The sequence below is a fragment of the Schistocerca piceifrons genome, chromosome 3 (genome assembly GCF_021461385.2).
Source record: "Schistocerca piceifrons isolate TAMUIC-IGC-003096 chromosome 3, iqSchPice1.1, whole genome shotgun sequence".
NCBI lineage: Eukaryota > Metazoa > Arthropoda > Insecta > Orthoptera > Acrididae > Schistocerca > Schistocerca piceifrons.
Window position 1 is genome coordinate 835,527,846 of NC_060140.1, and position 22,896 is coordinate 835,550,741.

General features: G+C 45.6%; 1 protein-coding gene across 2 annotated transcripts in view; it reads right to left on the reverse strand.

The window, feature by feature from the left end:
* Nucleotides 1–12,722, reverse strand: part of LOC124788095 (alanine--glyoxylate aminotransferase 2, mitochondrial-like) — a 165,096-nt gene extending 152,374 nt beyond the window's left edge. Inside the window, exon 1 of one of the 2 annotated variants that reach the window (XM_047255201.1) lies at nucleotides 12,614–12,722. In XM_047255201.1, the coding sequence (XP_047111157.1) occupies nucleotides 12,614–12,632 (19 nt within the window). In that variant the 5' untranslated portion in view covers nucleotides 12,633–12,722. The remainder of the gene's footprint in view (nucleotides 1–12,613) is intronic. The other variant, XM_047255205.1, reaches the window with a different exon arrangement.
* Nucleotides 12,723–22,896: the final 10,174 nt, after the last annotated feature.

A 22,896-nucleotide genomic window follows, 5' to 3' on the forward strand; every position in this document is an offset into this window, starting at 1 on the left:
TATTTCTATATCGCAATAACCTAAGAAATATGAAAACAATTAACAGCACATAGCATGTCATCTATACAGAGTGAGGGATAGTAATTTCTCACTACAAACAACTTTTAGTTTGTCAAAGATATAGTTAATCTGTTTACACCTTGGTGGATAGTTGATTGAATTTTGCAAATTTAAATGTTCTCATATTTGTAATATCCTTGAGATACAGAAATGAAATTCTTCGGCCAGTGTCAATCCACATAATTTAATATTAAAGACACTCTGGATATAGGATTCCATTAAAATTTCAACAGAAGCGTCGATTTTCTTTCTTCATATTTCTTATTACCTTCAATTTTGTGTGGAGAGGTGTTATCAGTGGACAGTTTTGAGTAATCGTTAAGTTCCCTTGTTTCCACGTTCCGATCATCTATTTCTTTCACCAAAAACACGGGAGAGTTCGTAAATATTCATGTCATTAACATTTTAATGCAGTTGAAGTTGCGATAGAATCATAAAACTGCAGCTGATGGAAAGACAAGTCAATAGTTGATGAAAATGTTCGTTCTCGGTATAAAAATAAAGTGAAACGTTACTCCAATGTTGTTCCAAACTCAAAGTAATTCTCGATTCACCAGCTATCGATGGCGATTAAATATTACATAATTTCTTTGCAAAAATCTGTAGCCGTTTAAATATCGCAGTAGATGTGGAAGTTTCGAACATTGCTGATATGGCGGAATACTCTCCCATTTGCGTACTATCATTTGCCAAATCTTGTTTCTATATCTGAAACCGTTTGCAAGCAATGATGAATTTTGTGAATATTTTATTCTGGCTTTTTTGCTGGCGCTCGAGCTCAGTACGAAGCGCTTTATATAATTACGATCAATTTACTCGAGACTGTTGATAGACAGCAATATCCTATGAAGTTTAAATAAGAATTCAGTGTGTTAGCTACATTTCATTTGCAGCAACATATGACCTAGCATGCAACAAACGCAAATTCATAGCAACCTCTATTTTTCACTGCAAACTTTCCGATGTTTTTGCTACAGGTTGCTTAATCCTAAAAATCACAATAAATATAACCATTAGAGAAATGATAGGCAGTTCCTCATGAAGTTGACACATTGAAGGTATAAGGCGTGCAAGAATCAAATTTCCTAGCCTCCGAATCTAATCAGAAGGCCTCCGTAAACGATCAAACTTGTTTGACAAAATAGCTCTTACCTAATCGAGGATTTGCGAAGCCACCCCGTACACGCACAAACAATGTTTGTCAGTGTAACCTCACTTTAGAAGCAGACGTTGTTTGTGTTCGTGAATATTTTGACTGTAGTGAGAATGGCCACAAACGCAGACAAAGCAGCCCCGGCATTGACTTTGGTGCCATGTTGAAAGAAGATGGAGAAAACAATACGTTGGTCCAGGCAATGGCTTAAAACGAGATATTTACCCGTGAAATTCCGCTAAAGGAAATAGGCCTAATACTCTCAGAACCAGATGATTACATCAACTTTCTTCAAATGCACAATGAAACTTCCAAAAACTCGTTAAGGCCCTCGAAAAAGAGGAAGCTTGTCTGTCAAATTCGCTCTTATCGAGCCACAGATTCTACTTGAACCTCTAATGACAGTTCATTAAAATATCACAACATGAGAACGTATAGCCCACATGTTGTCAAACTTCCCGTCGATCAAAATTTCTCGCAAGCACGTGAGACACGGTCTAAGAAGCTTCACAAACACGTCAAACAGCGCCGTACACGGTCAAATATCAGGCAAGCATAGTTAAGTTCAAGATGTTTGATCGTTTATGGGGGCATATACACCGTGTGACAGGTTCAGAATGCGAGGTAGCAGTCACACCCACCAGCTAGCGGGCAGCCATGCGCGCAATCTAGCAAATTTGCGGAGAACCTTACTCTGTGTGAGACGGGCTTTACTACCCCAGATCCCATGCAAGCGCATGAGAATCTCACCCATATTAAAATACTGCTCCCACCAGCCTGCGTCCGTGACGCGCTGCTAGTTTCGAGCCGCCGTTTACCTCGATGACGGTGTTTGTAGAGATGGCCATCAACCTAGAGTAGCAAAAATGTGATACACCCGAAGAGCCCACACGTTCCCATTGATCGACTGTTGAATCCCGACGGTCCCGGGCCCACTGCAATCATAATTGACCATATCGTTGGGTCAACATGTGAACTCGTAGGAGTGGTCTGCTGCAGAGCTCCATGTTCAACAATGTACGATGAACGGAGTGCTCCGAAACACTTGTGCGTGCACCAGTGTTGCGCTCTTTTGTCAGAGTTGCCACAGATCACTACCGATCCTACTTTACAGAGTAGACAAAACCTCCGAATCTCACGTTCTGTGAAGAGTCGTGGACGCCCAACAATTAGTGCCTAGTGGTAGTTCCACTGAGCTGTCCACGACCTTAGCACATGAACATTCGACAAGCTTCGCCATTTTCGAGATACTCGTTCACAGGCTCTGCGTAATAATAACCTACCCTTTGCGAAAGTTGCTTATCTCAATGGATTTCCCATTTGCAGCTCATATCTTCACTAGGGTGGTCCCTCGTCCTTGGCTGCTCCACTTATTTACTTTTCTTACCGCGTCACGTGCCCGCAGGCGGGATCCAGTGACGCGGTGGGCAGCGGTCATAATATTTGGGCCTATCAGTGCATTTCTTATATTTCACTATTTTGAATTTACTTTCCAGAACAGCTTCACACTTTAACAGTTGGAGCTACACGCACGCACATATGATTCTGAACTGTCAAAGTGACAATAGCTAATCTGAACAACCAACACCGGAGCGAAGATCCGAAAGGTTACCTTCCGTTTAGCAAGACGATATGGAAACTCTGTAGTCACACTTTTAGAGTAGGAATAACAACTGCACAAGACTAGAACATTGCTTACGGCAGATTGTGGGGCGGCGGATGCGTTGGAATAAGAATAAATCTACTGTTGTATAAACGCTTGCGTGTTGAATCAGTTTCTAGCTTTTAGAATGTTGTTAATGCTGTCTTTTGCCGTTCTCAACACTGGCTCTCTATTTACTTCGTGGCCCCCAGAAAGTGATTTAATAAAACTTGGAGCCAGTAAATAGATATCCTAGTGCCCACTTTACCTGAGAATGTTCTTATAGCTGCAGCTTATAGCTCTGAGGAATTAGGAGATTGTCCGGGATTTCTAATCAAAAACGGTTTTCCAAAATAGTTGAGTATATTCTGAAATTCACTGATAAAAACCACAAGTATCCCTACAACCTAACTAACAGAGCAGTTCAGAGTCTAATGCGCTGATGCAACTATAAATGTCCGAATTAAATGTTAAAAGAATGCTCGCCATAATTTGATGAAAATACTTCATCAAACGCCACGCTAAATATTTGGTAGAATGTCTGTCCCGCGACGGCACGTGAAAATACGACAATACGCAAACGGAAGCTAGATAATAAAAATCATTCCAGAATTAACACTTCACATGAAATGTTTTCATGGTTCCGCGTATCTCTAGTAACTTAATACGGCACCCGAGGCTGTTTGTAGCAGATACACTGATGCGACGCGACTACCGACACAGATGGCGTGTCATTCAGCGTCTGGAGAGAACTGGGGCCTTGCTTCCTCGCGCAGTGTTCTTATATATAAAGCCGCGGTGCGGACGGCTGAGGGAACGCCTGATCAAATCCGCTATCCCGACTAGCCGCTGGGCTAGTAACGCACCACTTCAAGTTACATAATAATTTATAGCTTCTTTGGCTGATGGCCGAAGAAGCTCTTAATTTAAACGTGCATTCAGCACGCAGGTAAGTATTGATAATAAAATTTTGACGTGGCTAAGTTAAATACTTTGAGCGAGAGAATTAATTAAATTACACTGCACGCAGCAGATGAGCTCTGAACTGGCCCTGTTGAGATCCGCTATCGCTATAATTTTATAGGTATTAAAAGAAAATTTACACATCTTCATAGTCATAGCGGACCTCCAATCTATTTAAATCTAAACATCCTAGCCTTATTTATTAACCTACTTAATCTATCTTGCTTCCTTCAGTTTTGAGACGAAAACCAGAAAATCATGAATTTCCACTAAAGTCTTAATTTGTAAAATCCAAAGTACTGTTTTTATTAAATCATTATGAAAGATGAATCTAAATATAAATTTTGAAGTCTCTAGCTCGGTTCTGTTGCGCCAATGATTTTTCCAGAAAAACGTCCAAATCTCGGAAATGGCTGAAGTTATCGAACTGATATTTAACACACATTAATTTAGTATTATTTCTGACATGCTAGAAAATTTTTAGTTCATTCGCTTGATTTTTAAGGTATTGCGCAACATTTATGACGTCAGAGCTAGTTACAGCAGACTGGCTGGCACACAATGGAAACTGATGTGAATTTACTACATCGTGAGTAGGCTGCTTCCCTACATCACCCTCTACTTAAATTTTTTGTTTATGAATGTTAATGAATGAAAAAAAAATTTAATTACAAAAAGGGAAGCAAGAGTACAGTTTAACTCCCTATGAAAAATCAAAATTGAAATATAAACATGTAGAAACATTAAAGAAAACTGATTACCTACATTAATTATTTAAATTGTGGGCATGTTCACTGCCTTTCAAACAATGTCATTATTCAAATTTTTAAAGCAAAGTCAACGAAATATTTTGGCATACATATTGCCTTAGACAAATAAACACATAAAAATTGAAAAATTATGAAAATCTTAGATCCATTAAATACATTTTTACATACACAAATTCAAAGAAAATAAACTGATACATAAACAGATGATTATCTCTTAGCAGTCTTTTCTAAACCTGAAAGAAAAGTTCACAAATAAATTTTACACACGTGGTTGTAGCCGCTTTGGCTGGCGTCCTACACTTCCATTCACAAGGGTAGAGGAGGGGAAGTTGCTATGGTGTGCGTCCTTCACGTTCTCTCTAAATTACATGGGGGAAAGGGGAGGGGTCACTGTGAGTTGTGTCCAAGTCACTCCACGCTTTCATGCAGCTACCAGGCTGCCATTATCTGGTTTGTCCTGTAGAACAAACAAAAAGAGTGCCTCAGACTCTGTTCACTTAATATCTATGGGTGGATCACAATGAAATGGGGATATATACATTTTATCCTTTGATATGTTGCTGGAACAAAGTTAACAGAACTTTTTCAGTTTTACTCTCGTGGTTACTTAACTGTCATAAAATCGGTAAACAAATGGCTCAAAACGCCGTTAGTCACGTACTAGAGAAAATTTATGCTCAAGGCATACAATCCTAAATTCTATCCAATTTCAATTTATTATTTCTGGACCGGAACACTGAACCAATGCTCGGTACATTCCTGACAAATCTGTCTTTTATTACTTAACTGACTCATCTTTGATTACCTTATTCTTAGAGATAGTATGAGTATGATTAGTGGTTTTCTCAGCTTCTTTGTACATGTGAGTAACTTTTGGTAATAGTACAGTTGTGAGTGTTTAAAACACACTATGTTTAGTTGACTACTAAATCCACTTATTGGTCCTCTGCTGTTGTCAGTTCCACATCTGCAATTAGGTACTTACTTACCTTGAACCGTATTTATGCTGAGCTAAAATAATGTTTTACGTCTGCCATTATGTTACTTATTTACTTTGCTAGTGTATGTACTCATTTAACACTCACTCTATTAATATTTAAAGCATAGGATAGCACATTTATTTCATAGTCATAGTGTACTGCAGCTGATTAGTTTGCTCACGTGGCAATCCATTTCCACTCGATCGGACGCTGAAACCTCAGGTAGTCTCTCTCAGACCTACCACTAAACTGCATCAAATAATTATGGACGAGCGTAATGCTAAATTCCTTAAACCTATAGGACACCATGAGCTGCTCTGTCTCATCTAACATAAAGGTACCTATGGTCGCATTCACGCCTCCAACTCATAACCTCAATACGTGTAGGTGTATCCTGTCACACACTACACTAAAATAATGGCCAGCTCCAACCTTATAAATACTTCAGGGACGTGTCCTTCACGTCTCAACCACAAACACTGCTCAATTCTATTACACTGCCTTTCCTTGCTACACCAGGTGAGTTCATCCTTACAACTTATCTGCATATTTTTCATAACACTAAGCAATCTCCTTTATTATTAATTAGTTAGCTCTACAGCATACACTAGGTTTCACTACCACTTCCGATCCTGCTTGTACATGAATTCATATATCTTTTTAAATTACTGTTGGTGGACCATTTCCAATAAAACAACACTTTGTATTTATTATATTACCAGGGTACTATACATAATTGTTACTCAAATACATTTTATATCTTAATTACGTCATACTTCTCTATTGTTTGTCACTATTAGGTTTGTCACATTAGGTATTTTTTTTTTCTTTTTTTTTTTTTTCACTAATCGGTAGATAGAATGGTTACATAACTCATGGCTTGATAGCCATGACAGAAAATTTTCATGTCTGGAAAGAAGAGGTCGAAGTTTTTTGAGGACAGAAAAGAGGAAGAATGAGTGAGACCTGAAAGGGAAAGAAGATCTCACACAGCTGGGACTGCACAGCTGCCACACTGTGTAGAGGTTACAGAACAACCTCCTCCCTACAGCATTCATTAGCTTAATGCTGGCGTGATAATCATAACGGAAAATTTTAGTATTTGGAAAGAAAAGGTCGAAATTTTTTGTAGATAGGAAAAAGGAAGAATGAGTGAGACCTGAAAGGGAAAAAAGATCTCACACAGCTGGGACTGCACAGCTGCCACACTGTGTAGAGGTTACAGAACAACCTCCTCCCTACAGCATTCATTGGTTAAATGCTGTAAAGATAACCATACCGGAAAATTTAATGTATGAAAGAAGAGGTCGAAATTTTTGTAGATAGGAAAGATGAAGAATGAGTGAGACCTGAAATGGGAAAGAAGATCTCACACAGCTGGGACTGCACAGCTGCCACACTGTGTAGAGGTTAAAGAACAACCTCCTCCCTACAGCATTCTGTGGCTACCTATGAATCTGGCAGGTCGATCTGAAAATACTTTATGATGCCTTTTTAGAACCTGTCTCAGTTCTTCCTTCTGATTGGCGGAAATTTTATCGATTTCCTGCAACTTAGCTTCTATCTTGTCTAAAATAATTGCTTCTTCTTCTTCTTCTGTATTCAGCTTATTGTTATTAAGATTAACACCTTCGTCCCAATACCTCCTATTTTTCAGAACTCGTATAGGCAGCTCCCAAGTTTCATGATCAGTTACTACATGTTTATCACTAAAAGGTACTATAATTACTCCGGTTATTGGCAAGACCATTTTTAACTGGCTTCTTTCAAAGTCAACAACACTCTGATATTTTGACAAGAAATCTATGCCAATTAAAACCTCAATACTGAGATTATTTACAATTAAACATGGATGATCAATTAAATTACCATTAATATTAAAGGGTAGTAAAGCTTCTTGCTTTACCGTTTTTGACACCTTGCCAGTAGCACCAATTATTCTTAGTCCTGATACCCTCATTACTGTAAGCTTGTCTTTACCAGGTAATGCATCAAAGAAGGACTGAGATATTGCACTCACCTCACTTCCACTGTCTAAGAGACAACGTACATTGATACCCAACATATTCACTATTATTATAGGGTGGCTTATTCTAGGTTGTACAGGTGGTTCCTCAAATTCATCTAATAGCTCCTTTTGGATTTGTCTCCAACTAAAGTGATCGACATCTGTCTTCATTACATTTAGGTCACAGTGTGTAGGGGTTTCCTGAATTACATTTTCAGCTGCCTTTTCCAGTCGGTCTATTAATTTTAAATCGAAACACCGCACGACTTCATTACATTTAGTTTGCTGAACATGACCCAAATTACTGTAGTCTGGGTGATTCTGCGTCTCCAGACCGGGCATAACATTAGTTACAGCTAAACCACTTTCACCATTATCGTCGGTTTCCTTTTCACGTGACAACTGGTCACAGCTACTGGGTTCATCGACCCTCAACAGCCTACCCTCTACATTCTCACTTATCTCCTGTCCTAAATCTATTAGTACATTATCAACATCCTGCACAGGCACTTTAGATAAGAGCACATCATCCTCATCGTAAATATAAGCATGAATTTCTTCTGCTTCTTCACCTGACAATTCAGTATTTTGTAGCTCATCCCTACTGTTACACTGCTGCGCCTTCTCTTTCTCTTCCCACTTAGAAAGCGTCTCTAACACGGTATCTATCAAATACTGTGAGTGATCTAATATTTCTGTTGTATCCTTAGGTGCTACCGACTCTTCATCCACATATTCAGTCTGAGTATTCTGATCTGTCTTACCAATTCTCTTAACTACTGGCATAGGAAAAGTAACCGCCTGGTGAGCGCCAGTGTCCTCATAGACGGGAACTAGTTTTCCTGCCTCGGCATACTACTGTTTCCTTTAGTTTCATTATAGTTAGCTGGCATAGCCTTACCTTCCGTACTGTTGTTTACATGCATACTTCTGTTTGGAACAACATTATTATCCCTTGGACGCCATTGTTGGTTCTGATAATTATTTCCCCAATTCCTACCTCTCTTAGGATTACGAACACCTACTGTTCTGATGTTTACATTGCCATTTTGCTCGTTCCTAAAATTACTACTATTATTGGTATTGGCATTTCTGTTATTACGTGCTTGCTCCTCATTGGCAGCAACACGTTCTACACGTTCCAAATACTCAATGAAACGATCCAGATTATCTCTAGGGGCTGATATAATTCTCGTTTGCCAATACCATGGCAGTTTGGCTTCAAGACCTAGTATAATCATTTCTGGTTTTAGCTTTTCCGCCAAATGTGACAAACGTGAAATCCATGACCTAGCAAACTCTTTAATTGATTCCTTGCCTGCATTGAAGCGTTTTCCACTCCAAAATTCTCTCAACACTTCATTTTGCTTATTGCTAGACCAATACTCATTAATGAAAGCTGTTTTAAACTCCGCTAATGTTTTACATTTCAACATAACATCAGCTGACCAACGCATGGCGTCACCTGCTAAATGGCTTCTAATAAACGAGATTTTCTCTCGTTCAGACCAAGTTGGTGGAATCACATCTTCAAAATCGTTCCAGAAATCTAGCGGATGGATATTTTTATCTGGATCGAACCGCAAGAACTGCCGACACCCGATAAAAGCGGCGTTTGCAGCTACAACTTGTTGTATACTACCATTACCAGAAGTTACTGAAGCTACTTTACTTTCAATGTTAGCAATGTTAGTACTGATATTTTCTACTTTCATTTCAACATTATCTACTCTTTGTACAATATGAGTAGTGTCAGTTTTGATTGCTTCTACTTCTGCTTGACATATGTTTACTTTTATACTGACGTCTTTAAATCTATCTGAGCACAGTTCAGATTCCGCCTCGATCTTTTCTGTTAACTTGTGCTCCAGCTTCGCATCTTCCATTTGGAAGTCTTTGCGAACCTCAGCAACTTCGGATTTTATTGTTTTATACATTTCAGAAAACTGTTGAGCAACCTTTTTCTTAATATCCTCATGATTGCAATCAATTTTATAATTCAAACTGTCTAGATCCTCCTTCAACTTATTGCAACCAGCCTTGAAGGTATCGTCCATTACCTCCAATCGTTTATTAAAATTAGTTTGGCTGGCCATAATCTCATACTTTAATTCAGCATTATTGGATTCTAATTTATTGTCCATTGCCTCAAACCGTTTATTAAAATTTGTTTGACTGGCCACCATTTCAGACTTTAATTCAGCTGTCATTTGTGCATTACTGGCAGCTATTGCTTGTAATATAACATTTAAGTCAACAGCCCCAGCATCTTTGGGTTGCTCACGAGCTGGCTTTTTATCACACTCAGGTGACGAAAAACTAGCTCCAATACCAGAATCATCAAAACTACATGAAACTTCTGATTGATTAGTCATATCCAACTGCTCCTTCTTAAACTCTACCATCTCCGATGACTGTTTCATTTTTAATTCATCAGAGAAACTATCATCCAATAAATTTACAATTTCTACTTTCCGCTTTACTACAGGGGTCTCTATTATTGAATCATTGCCCCTTCCGACACTACTGTCAGGAGACAATACTTCATTTTTCACTTTAACATTACTACTTTCATGCATATTTACACTTGAACCGTTGTCTGAATTTGCAGTTCCCTCAACAGACATAGGTTCTGATATAAGTTTAACCTCAGTTTCTTTTGGCGGTTCCATCGCCGACAGTCTTTTAGTGCAGGTTAGTAAAATTTTTAACAGCTTTTCACTTAACTTAGTTCCTTCTGCACGACGTATGGCGTTGCCGGCGCGTCGTACCAGGATTCCTGATGCGACGTGGCACGTTGAACTGCAGACGGCTCTCCGACGGCTGTTGTGTGTTTGCGTGGCCCGCAATTGCAGGCTCTGCGTCGGCTGCTCCAGCGGACGACTGCGGTACGGCGAAACTGGCTTCTCGCGATGCTGGCAGCACCGCTAGACTCAGTGCCAGCTCCGTCAATCCAGATGCGTTGTTAATCCAATTGCGTCGTCCACATGCACACGTAACACTTTCACTGTTTTATACTCAGTTGCGTGTCGCATTCCACTCGCGAATCCGAATAGTTAAAAATCACTTTCACTTAGTTGATTTCCCGGCCGATGCACCATATGTGGGGCGGCGGATGCGTTGGAATAAGAATAAATCTACTGTTGTATAAACGCTTGCGTGTTGAATCAGTTTCTAGCTTTTAGAATGTTGTTAATGCTGTCTTTTGCCGTTCTCAACACTGGCTCTCTATTTACTTCGTGGCCCCCAGAAAGTGATTTAATAAAACTTGGAGCCAGTAAATAGATATCCTAGTGCCCACTTTACCTGAGAATGTTCTTATAGCTGCAGCTTATAGCTCTGAGGAATTAGGAGATTGTCCGGGATTTCTAATCAAAAACGGTTTTCCAAAATAGTTGAGTATATTCTGAAATTCACTGATAAAAACCACAAGTATCCCTACAACCTAACTAACAGAGCAGTTCAGAGTCTAATGCGCTGATGCAACTATAAATGTCCGAATTAAATGTTAAAAGAATGCTCGCCATAATTTGATGAAAATACTTCATCAAACGCCACGCTAAATATTTGGTAGAATGTCTGTCCCGCGACGGCACGTGAAAATACGACAATACGCAAACGGAAGCTAGATAATAAAAATCATTCCAGAATTAACACTTCACATGAAATGTTTTCATGGTTCCGCGTATCTCTAGTAACTTAATACGGCACCCGAGGCTGTTTGTAGCAGATACACTGATGCGACGCGACTACCGACACAGATGGCGTGTCATTCAGCGTCTGGAGAGAACTGGGGCCTTGCTTCCTCGCGCAGTGTTCTTATATATAAAGCCGCGGTGCGGACGGCTGAGGGAACGCCTGATCAAATCCGCTATCCCGACTAGCCGCTGGGCTAGTAACGCACCACTTCAAGTTACATAATAATTTATAGCTTCTTTGGCTGATGGCCGAAGAAGCTCTTAATTTAAACGTGCATTCAGCACGCAGGTAAGTATTGATAATAAAATTTTGACGTGGCTAAGTTAAATACTTTGAGCGAGAGAATTAATTAAATTACACTGCACGCAGCAGATGAGCTCTGAACTGGCCCTGTTGAGATCCGCTATCGCTATAATTTTATAGGTATTAAAAGAAAATTTACACATCTTCATAGTCATAGCGGACCTCCAATCTATTTAAATCTAAACATCCTAGCCTTATTTATTAACCTACTTAATCTATCTTGCTTCCTTCAGTTTTGAGACGAAAACCAGAAAATCATGAATTTCCACTAAAGTCTTAATTTGTAAAATCCAAAGTACTGTTTTTATTAAATCATTATGAAAGATGAATCTAAATATAAATTTTGAAGTCTCTAGCTCGGTTCTGTTGCGCCAATGATTTTTCCAGAAAAACGTCCAAATCTCGGAAATGGCTGAAGTTATCGAACTGATATTTAACACACATTAATTTAGTATTATTTCTGACATGCTAGAAAATTTTTAGTTCATTCGCTTGATTTTTAAGGTATTGCGCAACATTTATGACGTCAGAGCTAGTTACAGCAGACTGGCTGGCACACAATGGAAACTGATGTGAATTTACTACATCGTGAGTAGGCTGCTTCCCTACAAGATGACGTGGTGAGGTTGACAGTAGCGCTGAAAACCTGCATGTTTAGATATCAAAATACAAATTATAAAAATAATATGTCTGCAAAGCAACACTGTTTATCGATAACGCTGCTCAAAGCACGAAAGTATGCTTGCACAATATGTGGCGAAGATTTGTTGATAAATAGACTATTACAACAGTGAATGGTTAATGATGGAATTACTAACGCGAATATTCTTTTTATGGCCTGATTACTAACTGCACAGTAGATACTGGGAGATACTCTGTTAGTATTTAAGTAGTCAACGACTGGCTGAAATCTTCAGATGCTAGCTGCAATTCTAGATGCTACTTTCTTGTGCTTCTGCTACTTTGGCAATTATTACTTAATTATGCATTCTGTACAGATGAAAGCAATCAAAGAAGATTATATTAGTAGCCAACCTGCAGCTATCCGGTTCATCTTCGCGTACCGCTAACGCACTGGAACAGATCGCCTATGACTGCGACAAGGGCCGTACCACAAACACAAACACTTACCTGCGCTTCCGAGGTCGCCTACTACTGCGACGTCCAATGTGGCGTCGCACGTTATGAATTGCAAATGAGCCTGTCCCAAGGTGATTCTGCTGACCCAAGTCCGCCATGATTCGGTAGTCCCACTGTAACAAACAACTAGCTTCGATCGCGTTAAGGTAGTAATGGGATCTGTAATGCAGTAATAATAATGATCAGATCTTTAACAGTAACCTCGGTCTTTTTGCGTGTGATGTACTTATCTATAGCGAAGCGCTATCTGAAAAAAATGCTGCAGAAATATCCAATCAGATCTTGTACGTCTTCAAAATTTTACAAAGATTGGCAGCTTGTTTGTGACTATTACAGCGCCATCTATCACAAAGCGAAAAAAGTGGTCCAACTAAAACATCATATTTATTTACGTACAACACGAATATGTAATAAAAATGGGGGTTCCTATTTAAAAAAAAAAACGCAGTTGATATCCGTTTGACCTATGGCAGCACCATCTAGCGGGCCAACCATAGCGCCATCTGGTTTCCCCCTTCAAGCTAGACGAGTTTCGTTCTTTGTAGTTTTATCGTTTGATGCTTATTTCGTGAGATATTTGGCCCAGTCACTATCAATGGACCACCCTGTATACCTGCATGGGAAAGGCGCTTAGTTGTATCTACGCTGCAGCAACGCTCTCAAACGGAAACTTTTTGAGACATCAATGGCGTTGCGGACAACATTACTAGTAACCTCAGACTTTTTATAGAAGATGCAGTCATCTGTGCTGAAGTACTGTATGGAAGAAACTGCACAAGTATTCAGTCAGGTCTTGATAATATTTCTAACTGGTTCAAAGACTGACAAGTTGCGTTAATTGTTCAGAAATATAAAATTATGCACTTCGCTAAACGAGAAAATGTAGTATCCTATGACTATAATATCAGTTAGTCGCATTTGAAATTGGTAAACTCATTCAAATACCTGGGTGCAACAATTTGTAGGGACATGAATTGGAATGATCAGATAGCCTCAGTCGTGGGTAAAACAGGTGGCAGGCTTCCGTTTATTGCTAGGGTACTAGGGAAATCTAATGATTCTGCAAATGAGATTGTGTACGAACGAATGAATGGTCACATGTTTAACTCATGAGAGAGCATCACCGAAAAGCAGAGAAACCTAAATTGGCTGTCCTTTAGAGGTAGGCGCTAATTAGCCCACGAAATCCTACCTACAACATTTGAAGAACCGATACCAAGTGAAGAATCTAGGAATATACTTCAACTCCCTACGTATCACTCCCGCATGGACCGAAAATACAAACTTTGGCTAACTGCAGCGGGCACAGAGGCATCTAAAAACCAGATTTTTCCACGAACCGAACGAGAATGGAACGAGACGAAACCCTGACATATGGTGCAACACTAAGTACCGTCTGCCATGCACTTCACAGTGTTTTGCAGAGTATGTGTGTAGATTTAGATATTGTTGTTCTGTTCTTCAGTACGAAGACTGATTTGACGAAGCTCTCCATGCTACTCTATCCTGTCCAAGTCTCTTCATATCTGAACAACCATTGCAACCTACATCCTTTTCAACCTGCTTACTGTATTCACCTCTTGGTCTCTCTCTACAATTTTTACAGCCCACACTTTCCTCCAGTACTAAATTGGTGATCCTTGATGCCTCAGAATGTGTCCTACCAACCAGTCCCTCCTTTTAGTCAAGTTACTCACAGATGCGTGGAAATTTGGCATTTCTGCATCGATGGCGAGATAAGAAGATCATGTCCAAGTTTGCTGTTGTACAACATCACGTAAGGTCGGCAGGAGTGAATGATATTTTACGGAAGACCAGCGTGGTCATTGTCAAAGAAAGGATACGACATACAAGGTACGCAGTTACTAATGCACGCAGTTTGCACGGGATGTAACAAAAATGCGCGGGACAAATTGCAGGGCACATTCCTCACACGTAGACCAAGAAATTATGTTATATGAACATGGGTCTGGAAACGCTTTGGCCTGCCGCAGTGGCCGAGCGGTTCTAGGCCCTTCAGTCTGGAACCACCCGACTGCTAGGGTCGCAGGTTCAAATCCTGCTTCGGGCATGGGTGTGTGTGATGTCCTTAGGTTAGTTAGGTTTAAGTAGTTCTAAGTTCTAGGGGACTGATGACCTCAGATGTTAAGTCCAATAGTACTCAGAGGCATTTAAACCAATTGAAACGCTTTGTTTCCTTGCCACAACTCATTTTCTCCAACTCATTAATTATGGGAAACATACTCGAGCAGAACGCATCATCGTACCACATGCAACTCTTTCTCACAAGAGATGGTCAATATGCCTTCCGTGGGCATTGATACATGCATCAACCCACCGTCGTGGTAAATCTCGGATGCGCTGATGTGTCACTAGAGTATTGAGATCGTTTCCCAGCCTTCCATAATATGGGCACTGGGACTCTGAACATCGTGTACTGGGGTTCCATACACAGGAGCGTTCGAATGCCCGCACAAATAAAAATCCAGTGGGTTTAGGTCCGGAGAGCTTGGAGGCCAGGCAATTCGTCCATCTCTACCTATCAAAAAAAGTGGCTCTGAGCACTATGGGACTTAACATCTATGGTCATCAGTCCCCTAGAACTTAAAACTACTTCAACCTAACTAACCTAAGGACATCACACAACACCCTGTCATCACGAGGCAGAGAAAATCTACCTATGCATCTGTTACCGAATCTGGTATTTGAGAGCCAGTGGACATTAAAGCTAAAGTGAAGAGGCGTTCCATCGTGCCTGAAGTACGCGTTTTATCGCACAGCTAAAGGCACATCTGCTAACAGATCAGGTAGAAAATTCTCTGCTAAATTATGAAAACTTTGTCCGTTGAGCCTGAGTGGAAAAAAGTGAGGCCCTACCAAACAGCTACCAACAATGCCGGCCCAGACATTGACAGAAAGTCTTTGTTGATGACTTGCTTCAACAGTTGCGTGAGGATTGGCGTCTGCCCACACATGCCGAGTATGAAAATTTGTGCGTTTCCCATGATTAATGAGTTGGAGAAAATGAGATGTTACATGGAAACAGAGCGTTTCCAGACTCACGTTCATACAGTATAATTTCTTCGACGACGTGTAAGGAGTGTGTGGTGCAATTTGTGCCGTACGTTTTTGTTACACCGTGTACTCACTCACTCGCATTAAAACTCTGGCTACATAAGCCAGGTGTAAAGGCAGTCTAAGCAGCGGAGCTGCTGTTCCTGCGGGGACCTCGTTAGTGGGTGCAGTGGACCTAACAGGGTGAGCTGTCCTCACTGGGCGTCGTTCATTGTGACGCCCTCTGTTTCGACATCGGGCGGCGAGAGATAATTACTCTCGCAGTAGGTCTGGCCAACGAGTCGTTGGCCTGTGGTGGACCTGGCGGCCCAGACCACGAATCAAGCGGCTGCCAGACCGTTCAGCATTGCTGTAGAACTGCCTGGCGATTTGCCGGAAGCGATCCCGCAGGAAGGGGATCCCAGCTTCTTCATGGAGCAGCCTCGTCGGATAGCGAGGTGGCTTGTGGAGCGCAAGTCGCAGCGCCCTGTTTTGCAGTCGTTGGAGCGTCGCAATGTGCGTCGCGGCCGCGTTACCCCACACCACAGCCGCGTATTCCAGTACCGGCCGAACAAGGGACAGGTACATGGTGAGGCCATGGCGTGGAGGGAGAGTCGAGGAAGGGTTGAGCAGTGGGTAAAGCGCACGAAGGCGCCCCACTGCCCGCCCTCGGACGTCACGGATGTGTGGCAGCCACGTCAGGTGTCTGTCCAACGTCACCCCGAGGTAGTTGCCGGTCCGCGACCAGGGGATGGGGCCCCCCATGATCGTGACCGGCGGCAGGTCCGGTGGCAGCCTCTTTCTGCTGAAGATGACAGCCTGACTCTTTGCAGCGTTGAACTTCAAGCGCCATTTCGTGGACCAGGCGCCCAGGACGTCACATCCGAGCTGGAGGCGACGGCGCATCTCGGCCGCGTTCATGCTGCGGGTGAACAACGCCGTGTCGTCGGCATAAAGTGCCAACTCCACGCGTGCCACCCGCGGGGCGTCGGCGGTGTACAGGGAGTACAGCAGGGGGCCGAGGACCGACCCCTGCGGCACCCCCGCTCGAATCTGCCGGTCGGTGGAAGTGCCTCCATCTGCTCGGACGTGGAAAGTGCGTCCCGAGAGATACGAGCGCAGCAGGACTACGTGCGACGTCGGTACCCCGTGTGCAAAAAGTTTGTACACGAGGCCGTCGTGCCACACGCAGTCGAAGGCCTTGGAGACGTCGAGAAGCACCGCCCCTAGGTACTCCCGCGTCTCCAGCGCTCGCATCGCCTGCTCCACGAGGCGCAACAACTGCTGCGTGGTAGAGTGGCCGCACCGGAAACCAAACTGCTCCTCGGGAATGAGTTGCTGTTCCGTCACGTGGCGCAGCAGCCGCTCCGCGTACAACCTCTCAAACACTTTTGAGAGGGACGGGAGCAGACTGATCGGCCGATAGTTCGCGGCCTGACGGGGATCCTTGCCGCTCTTGGGGATGGCGACCACTTCCGCGTGTTTCCACGCGGAAGGGAAGGTCCCAGAGCGGAGGATGCTGTTAAAGATGTCCGCCAGAGATTGGTGTACCTCCGGCGGAAGCATCCGCAACAGGCAGTTGGTGACACCATCCGTGCCACCCGCCTTCTTCGGGTTGAGCCGACGGAGCTGCAGGTCCACTTCCTCGGCTGTGATTGGCTCGATCACGTCGTCTTCCTGTCGCGCAGCGAGAAAAACCGGCAGGCGCTCTGCCACCAGACGGACGTGATCGGGATCGACCACGCCATCAGCAGGTTGAAAGTTTTCTGCGAACGAGTCTGCGAGGATGCCTGCTTTCGCATCTGGTTCGCAGACAACGTTCGCACCCGTATGGAGAGGCGGGACTCGCTGACGACGACGAAGGAAACGCTTGGCGGTCCGCCAAGCGCTGCCGTCCGTCGTTGTAAGTGTGGCCACAAGACCCGCCCAGTCCCGATGACGATGGTCGTCGATGGCGGCCCGAATCTCGCGCCGCGCCCTGTTGAGGCGGCGCTTCGTGTCAGGCAGCCGTGTGAGCTGCCACTCCCGAAAGAGGCGATTCTTGGTTGTGATCGCCTCGAGGATGTGTGGCGGGAGTTGGCGCGACATCTCTCGCGGCCGTCCTGGCCGCCTGGGGGTGGCCGCCTCTGCTGCAGCCAGTGTGTGCCGCGTGAAGGAGGCCAACGCTTCGTCAGCCCCTTGCACAGCGGGATCGGGCGCGCCCTCGAGGCGGTCGAGGACCTCGACACGAAAGCGCGCCTCGTCTATGCCTCGGAAGTTGTGGCGGTCGGACGGCATAGATGCACCGATGACGTCCATGTCGAAGACCACCGGGAGGTGATCGGACGACATGGCACATCTAACGGTGGCGGACGTGAAGTGCCCAACACCTTTGAGCACGGCGATGTCGAGCACGTCAGACTGGCCGCGATGGGGGAAGACGGTGTGCTCATAAGGCCCCAGTACTATCGCGCCATGCCGTTGCGTGACGCGAAGGAGGCGGCGGCCGCTGGCGTTAGTGATGCGGGAGTTCCACTGCGGGTGCTTGGCGTTCAAGTCACCCGCAATGAAGACTTTCCCGCGCAGTGCCAGCAGGGCGTCAACGTCAGCCTCCTGAAGCAGTCCTCTCGGCGGCCTGTAGGCCGCAACGAAGGTGATGACCCCCGCCGTCGTGGTGACAGCCACCCCAGTGGCCTCCATTGCAGCGAGGGGCGGAAGCTGGACTTCGTGATGTTTGAGGGACGCCTTGATGTAGATGGCCGTCCCTCCGCCGTGGGTCAGCCTGTCGATGCGGTAGCACCGATAGTTGGCCACCCTCACGTGTAGTCCCGGCTTCAGGAAGGTCTCGCACACGAGGCAGATGTCAATTGCCTCGTCGCGCAAGAACGCCCTGAATTCCCCTTGTTGGGGGACCAAACTGTTTGCGTTGAAGGCGCAAACGGTGAGGCCATGGATATGGCGATTATCCATGGCGCGGCGGAGTTGCAACGCCGGCCTGAAGGGCCGACGTGACCGCGGTGACGAGCACCGGGAGCTGCTCGAGCAGCTGGCTCAACGACCGCAAGAGCGATCGGAGCTCAGCTGCGTCGGTGGCCATGGGGGCGGCGGGGGCCGCTGGGGCGGCCTCCGCCACTGGGGCGGCCGGTTGCTGCCGCTCCGTACTAGGCGACTGCCGTGGAGCATCGGCAGCCGGTCGCGGTGCAGCACGAGGCGCCGTCCTCTGCGGCGGCAGAGTGTCTTCGGCAGTCCGTCGTGCAGCGGCAGGGGTGGCCCGGCCCGCACGCCGGCGACGCCGGCGCGGGGCGGCAGCCCGCGCGCCCTGCGTGGGCGCGGGAGTTGCCACCCCCACGGACGAAGCCGTGGACGGCGCGGTCGGTGGCCGCGTCTCACGCTCCACCTGCGCCGAACTTCGCGTGGCGGAAGTTGATGGTCCTCCCTTGGTGGCGGCAGCAAAGCTGGTGGACGGGTGCACCTTACGAGAAGGAGCGGTCCCTCCCCTCGGTTGATTTCGGCCCCTTTTGAAGGCCGAGCAGCCTCGATAGCTGGCAACGTGCGTGCCGCCGCAATTGCAGCACGTCGGTTTGTCTTCCCTGGCAAGCCCGCAAGACTTGCTCTCGTGCCCGCCCGCGCACTTAACGCAGCGGGGCGACATGGAGCAGTAGCGGGAGACATGGTCGAGCCTTTGGCAGGAAAAGCACTGGGCCCTCTTGCCTTTGGCCCGGAGAGGTTCCACTGCGACCTTGACACGGCCGACCCGCTGCACCTGGAAAATCTTCCGATTTTCCAGGTTGTCAACGAGGACAACCTGGTACAGTGGCATGTCGCGATGCGTACGTGGAGACTTCATTAGTCCGGTGGACCGGACGCCGAAGCCCAGGTCCTCGAGCTCCTCGCGAAGGTAGTCCGCACCAAACTTGAGGGGAAGGTGGCGGAATACCACCTTCAGAAGTTTGAGCGGCTCGGAGGGGTGCGTGTAGCACGGGAGGCCATCTTTGCAGATGGCGTCCATCACCGCGCGGTACTCCTCGTTGGTCGACACTGTGACCTTGTAAAGGTCACGGCCAGCGTTCTTGACAGTGGCGGACGTGGCCACCCTGTCCAGTTTTTGCTGGAACTCCTTGTATTCGCCAGCCCACTGGATGACTATAGGCGGCGGCTTCTTTTGGGCCGGCGCCGGAGGCGCGGCGCCATCCCCCATCGCATCGTCGCTGACGCCCGCAAACGTGTTGGCGGTCGGCAGCGGGGTCGGTAGCTGCAGCGCAGCGGCCCTGGCAGTGTGCCGCCGGGGCGGGGCGACAAAACCATCCTCGTCCGGCTGTCGGGAAGCAGCAGGTGAACGAGTGGGCCGCCGCGTGGTCCTCGTCGATTTCTGCGCGGCGGTACTCCGGGAGGAGCCCGCGAGAGTCAGCCCAGACTCGGTGGTGGAGGTGCGGGAGGCCCTGGTGGCCTTCTTCCGCGGCCTCGCTCCTTCAGATGTCTGAGAGGGAGTGTCAGAGTCGTCATGCGTCACAGCCCGGCGCTTTCTGGGCGCGCGGGGAGCGTCAAGGTCGGTGTCACGGCGCTCCGACTCGGCAATCGCCTCAGCCAGATTTGCGTCGGGCAGGTCCATGTCCTCCATCTCGGTAGCTGCAGCTAGCGCAGCCACGGGCTCTTCTCGTGTCTCCGGGGCCAGGGGGGCAACCGGGGGCACATCGACCTCTTCAGTGGTCGAGGCCAGCGGCGCAACTCCCGCCGAGGCCGCCACCGCCGGGACCGCAAAATCGTGCGATGCGACCGGCGGGGCTCTCGGTGGCACAACCGACACATGCTGCCTCGTGTGCGGTAGAGCGGCAGCCTTCGGAATGTTGCAGAAGGCGAGTATAGCCGCCTCGTCGTCCTCTCGACCAGGGTAGGGGCCCCCGTGGGCGAGTTTGTTCATGAGAATGAACACTCGATCACGAGGGTGCGCGTCAAAATCCGATGAGTCAAACCCGTCAGCGTCAGTTGTCGAAAGCCGGTTCGTCATAAGTGGGGGGCCGGATGGGGCCGCCACCGGGATCAACTCAGTCGCCTGAGCTGGCCCCGACGGACGGCGATCCGCCACACCCTTCGCAAGTAAAGCATCCTCTCTCATCGACATCTCGAACCGCAATGCGTGTGTTACACCGTGTATGATTGTCGTCTCTTTTTATCTGCAGTCCTTTCATCTCTCAACTGGGAGAGAGTCAGTATGTTGACGGCAACTCATCAAAGAGTTCACCATAGCAATACAAAGGCGAAACGGACAAAGAGATTTGAGGAACTTGTAACCACGCAAAGATTGGTGTCACCGCGTGGAACGGCACGCACTGTGATCAACCTGCCGGACAAGAACGTGGACGAAGGATTTTTGTCGGCCCTTCATAAAGGATTGAATTTCGGTCTTGCGCCACGCGCTGCACCTACCGTGGACTTTATTAGTGGAGTGCAACATGGGGTGTGGCATCTCTCAAAAGAGGACGCCGACGACGTAAGACTTAATCAACAGTCGCATTTTCGCCCCAGCCAAGCCGCTCAAATCAATAGAGCAGAGGGAGACGGGGAGGGGGGGCTCTGTGCATTGTACAAAGATGATCTCGTGGTAGTTCCTGCTGACAAGGGAAGCGCCATGGTTGTTCCTAATACTACTGAATATCTCACCAAAATGGCATCGTTGTTAGAAGATAGCACGTACGAATGCCTAAAATGGGTCCCGTACGAATGGCTAAAACGGGACCCAACTCTGTCATATAGCAGAAAAACGGTGGAGCTCCTGAAGAATTCTGGTCTACTATAGGACGTTATCAAAAATCTTAGCGTACAACCTCCTAGACCTCATAGGCTGTACGGATTACCTAAAGTTCACAAGGTAATTTGTACTAGCTCGATTGTGCGGGTTAGGTGTTGACTGTGTAACTTCATCCTCGAATGGGTGTTGTTGATTGTGTCATTGGCCTCCCTATAGTATTGCTTTCCATATAGTATTGAATGGGAAAGTTTTTATGCACATTCCCGTTATTGCATGCAGGTTTATCAGACAGTCAAATCCGTTCTCTATTAGAGGATTAGGATATGAATGGCATTTCGTCAGATGAAGACGACGAGTTTGTTCCTTCTCCTTCCGATATTCAGCAGGCAGACGACTCGTCTGATGATGATTTGACTGCCGAAGAAGTTCCTGAAGAGCGCAGGAGTTCACACAGTGTCACAGAAGGTGTCAGGCCACGAACATGTCAGTATGGGCGCTGCAGTTCAGAACAAAGACAAAGTGCATAAAATGCAATCAGTACTTATGCCTTGCAAAAGGAGAGGATTGTTTTAAATTATTTCACGAAAAGTAAAGCAGTCTGAACCATGACTTTGTGTTAAAAAATAAATAAAAAAAATTATTATTTTTTTTGCCACAGAATATGATTTGCAATCTATGTAACATTTTTTATAATAACTAATAAATAAAAGTAATGAAAGAATAATTTTTTATATCAAACAAATAGCAGGAAGTCAGAGAATAATTTTGGTGAAATAAAACCTGACCCTCACGATTGTGCTAGTTGTTTCCCGCTACATTTTTTATGTAAGAATTTTTTTATTATTTTTCCCAGTGTCTACTATGCCCAAGTATACAGAGAATTCAACTTTATTCACCATTTAAAAAAAAAGGTTTTCAGGGTGGAAAGGGATAACGAATGTCGGATGGACGTCTCGGCCATTCAGTGTACCGCAAGCCGACGCACACTGATTTATATTTTAGCGGCTGGAGGTTTCACCAGCCAGTCAAGAAGAGTGCAGCTTTAAACACGTACACAGAGCAAAAACTGTTTCTGACGTGGCCCACTTGACTTCCAAAATCATTCATCTGAAGTATGTGTTCCGAAAGAACGGCTATAGGTCACATGATATCAAGTTGTTGTTGTTGTGGTCTTCAGTCCTGAGACTGGTTTGATGCAGCTCTCCATGCTACTCTATCCTGTGCAAGCTTCTTCATCTCCCAGTACCTACTGCAACCTACATCCTTCTGAATCTGCTTAGTGTATTCATCTCTTGGTCTCCCTCTACGATTTTTGCCCTCCACGCTGCCCTCCAATACTAAATTGGTGATCCCTTGATGCCTCAGAACATGTCCTACCAATCGATCCCTTCTTCTCGTC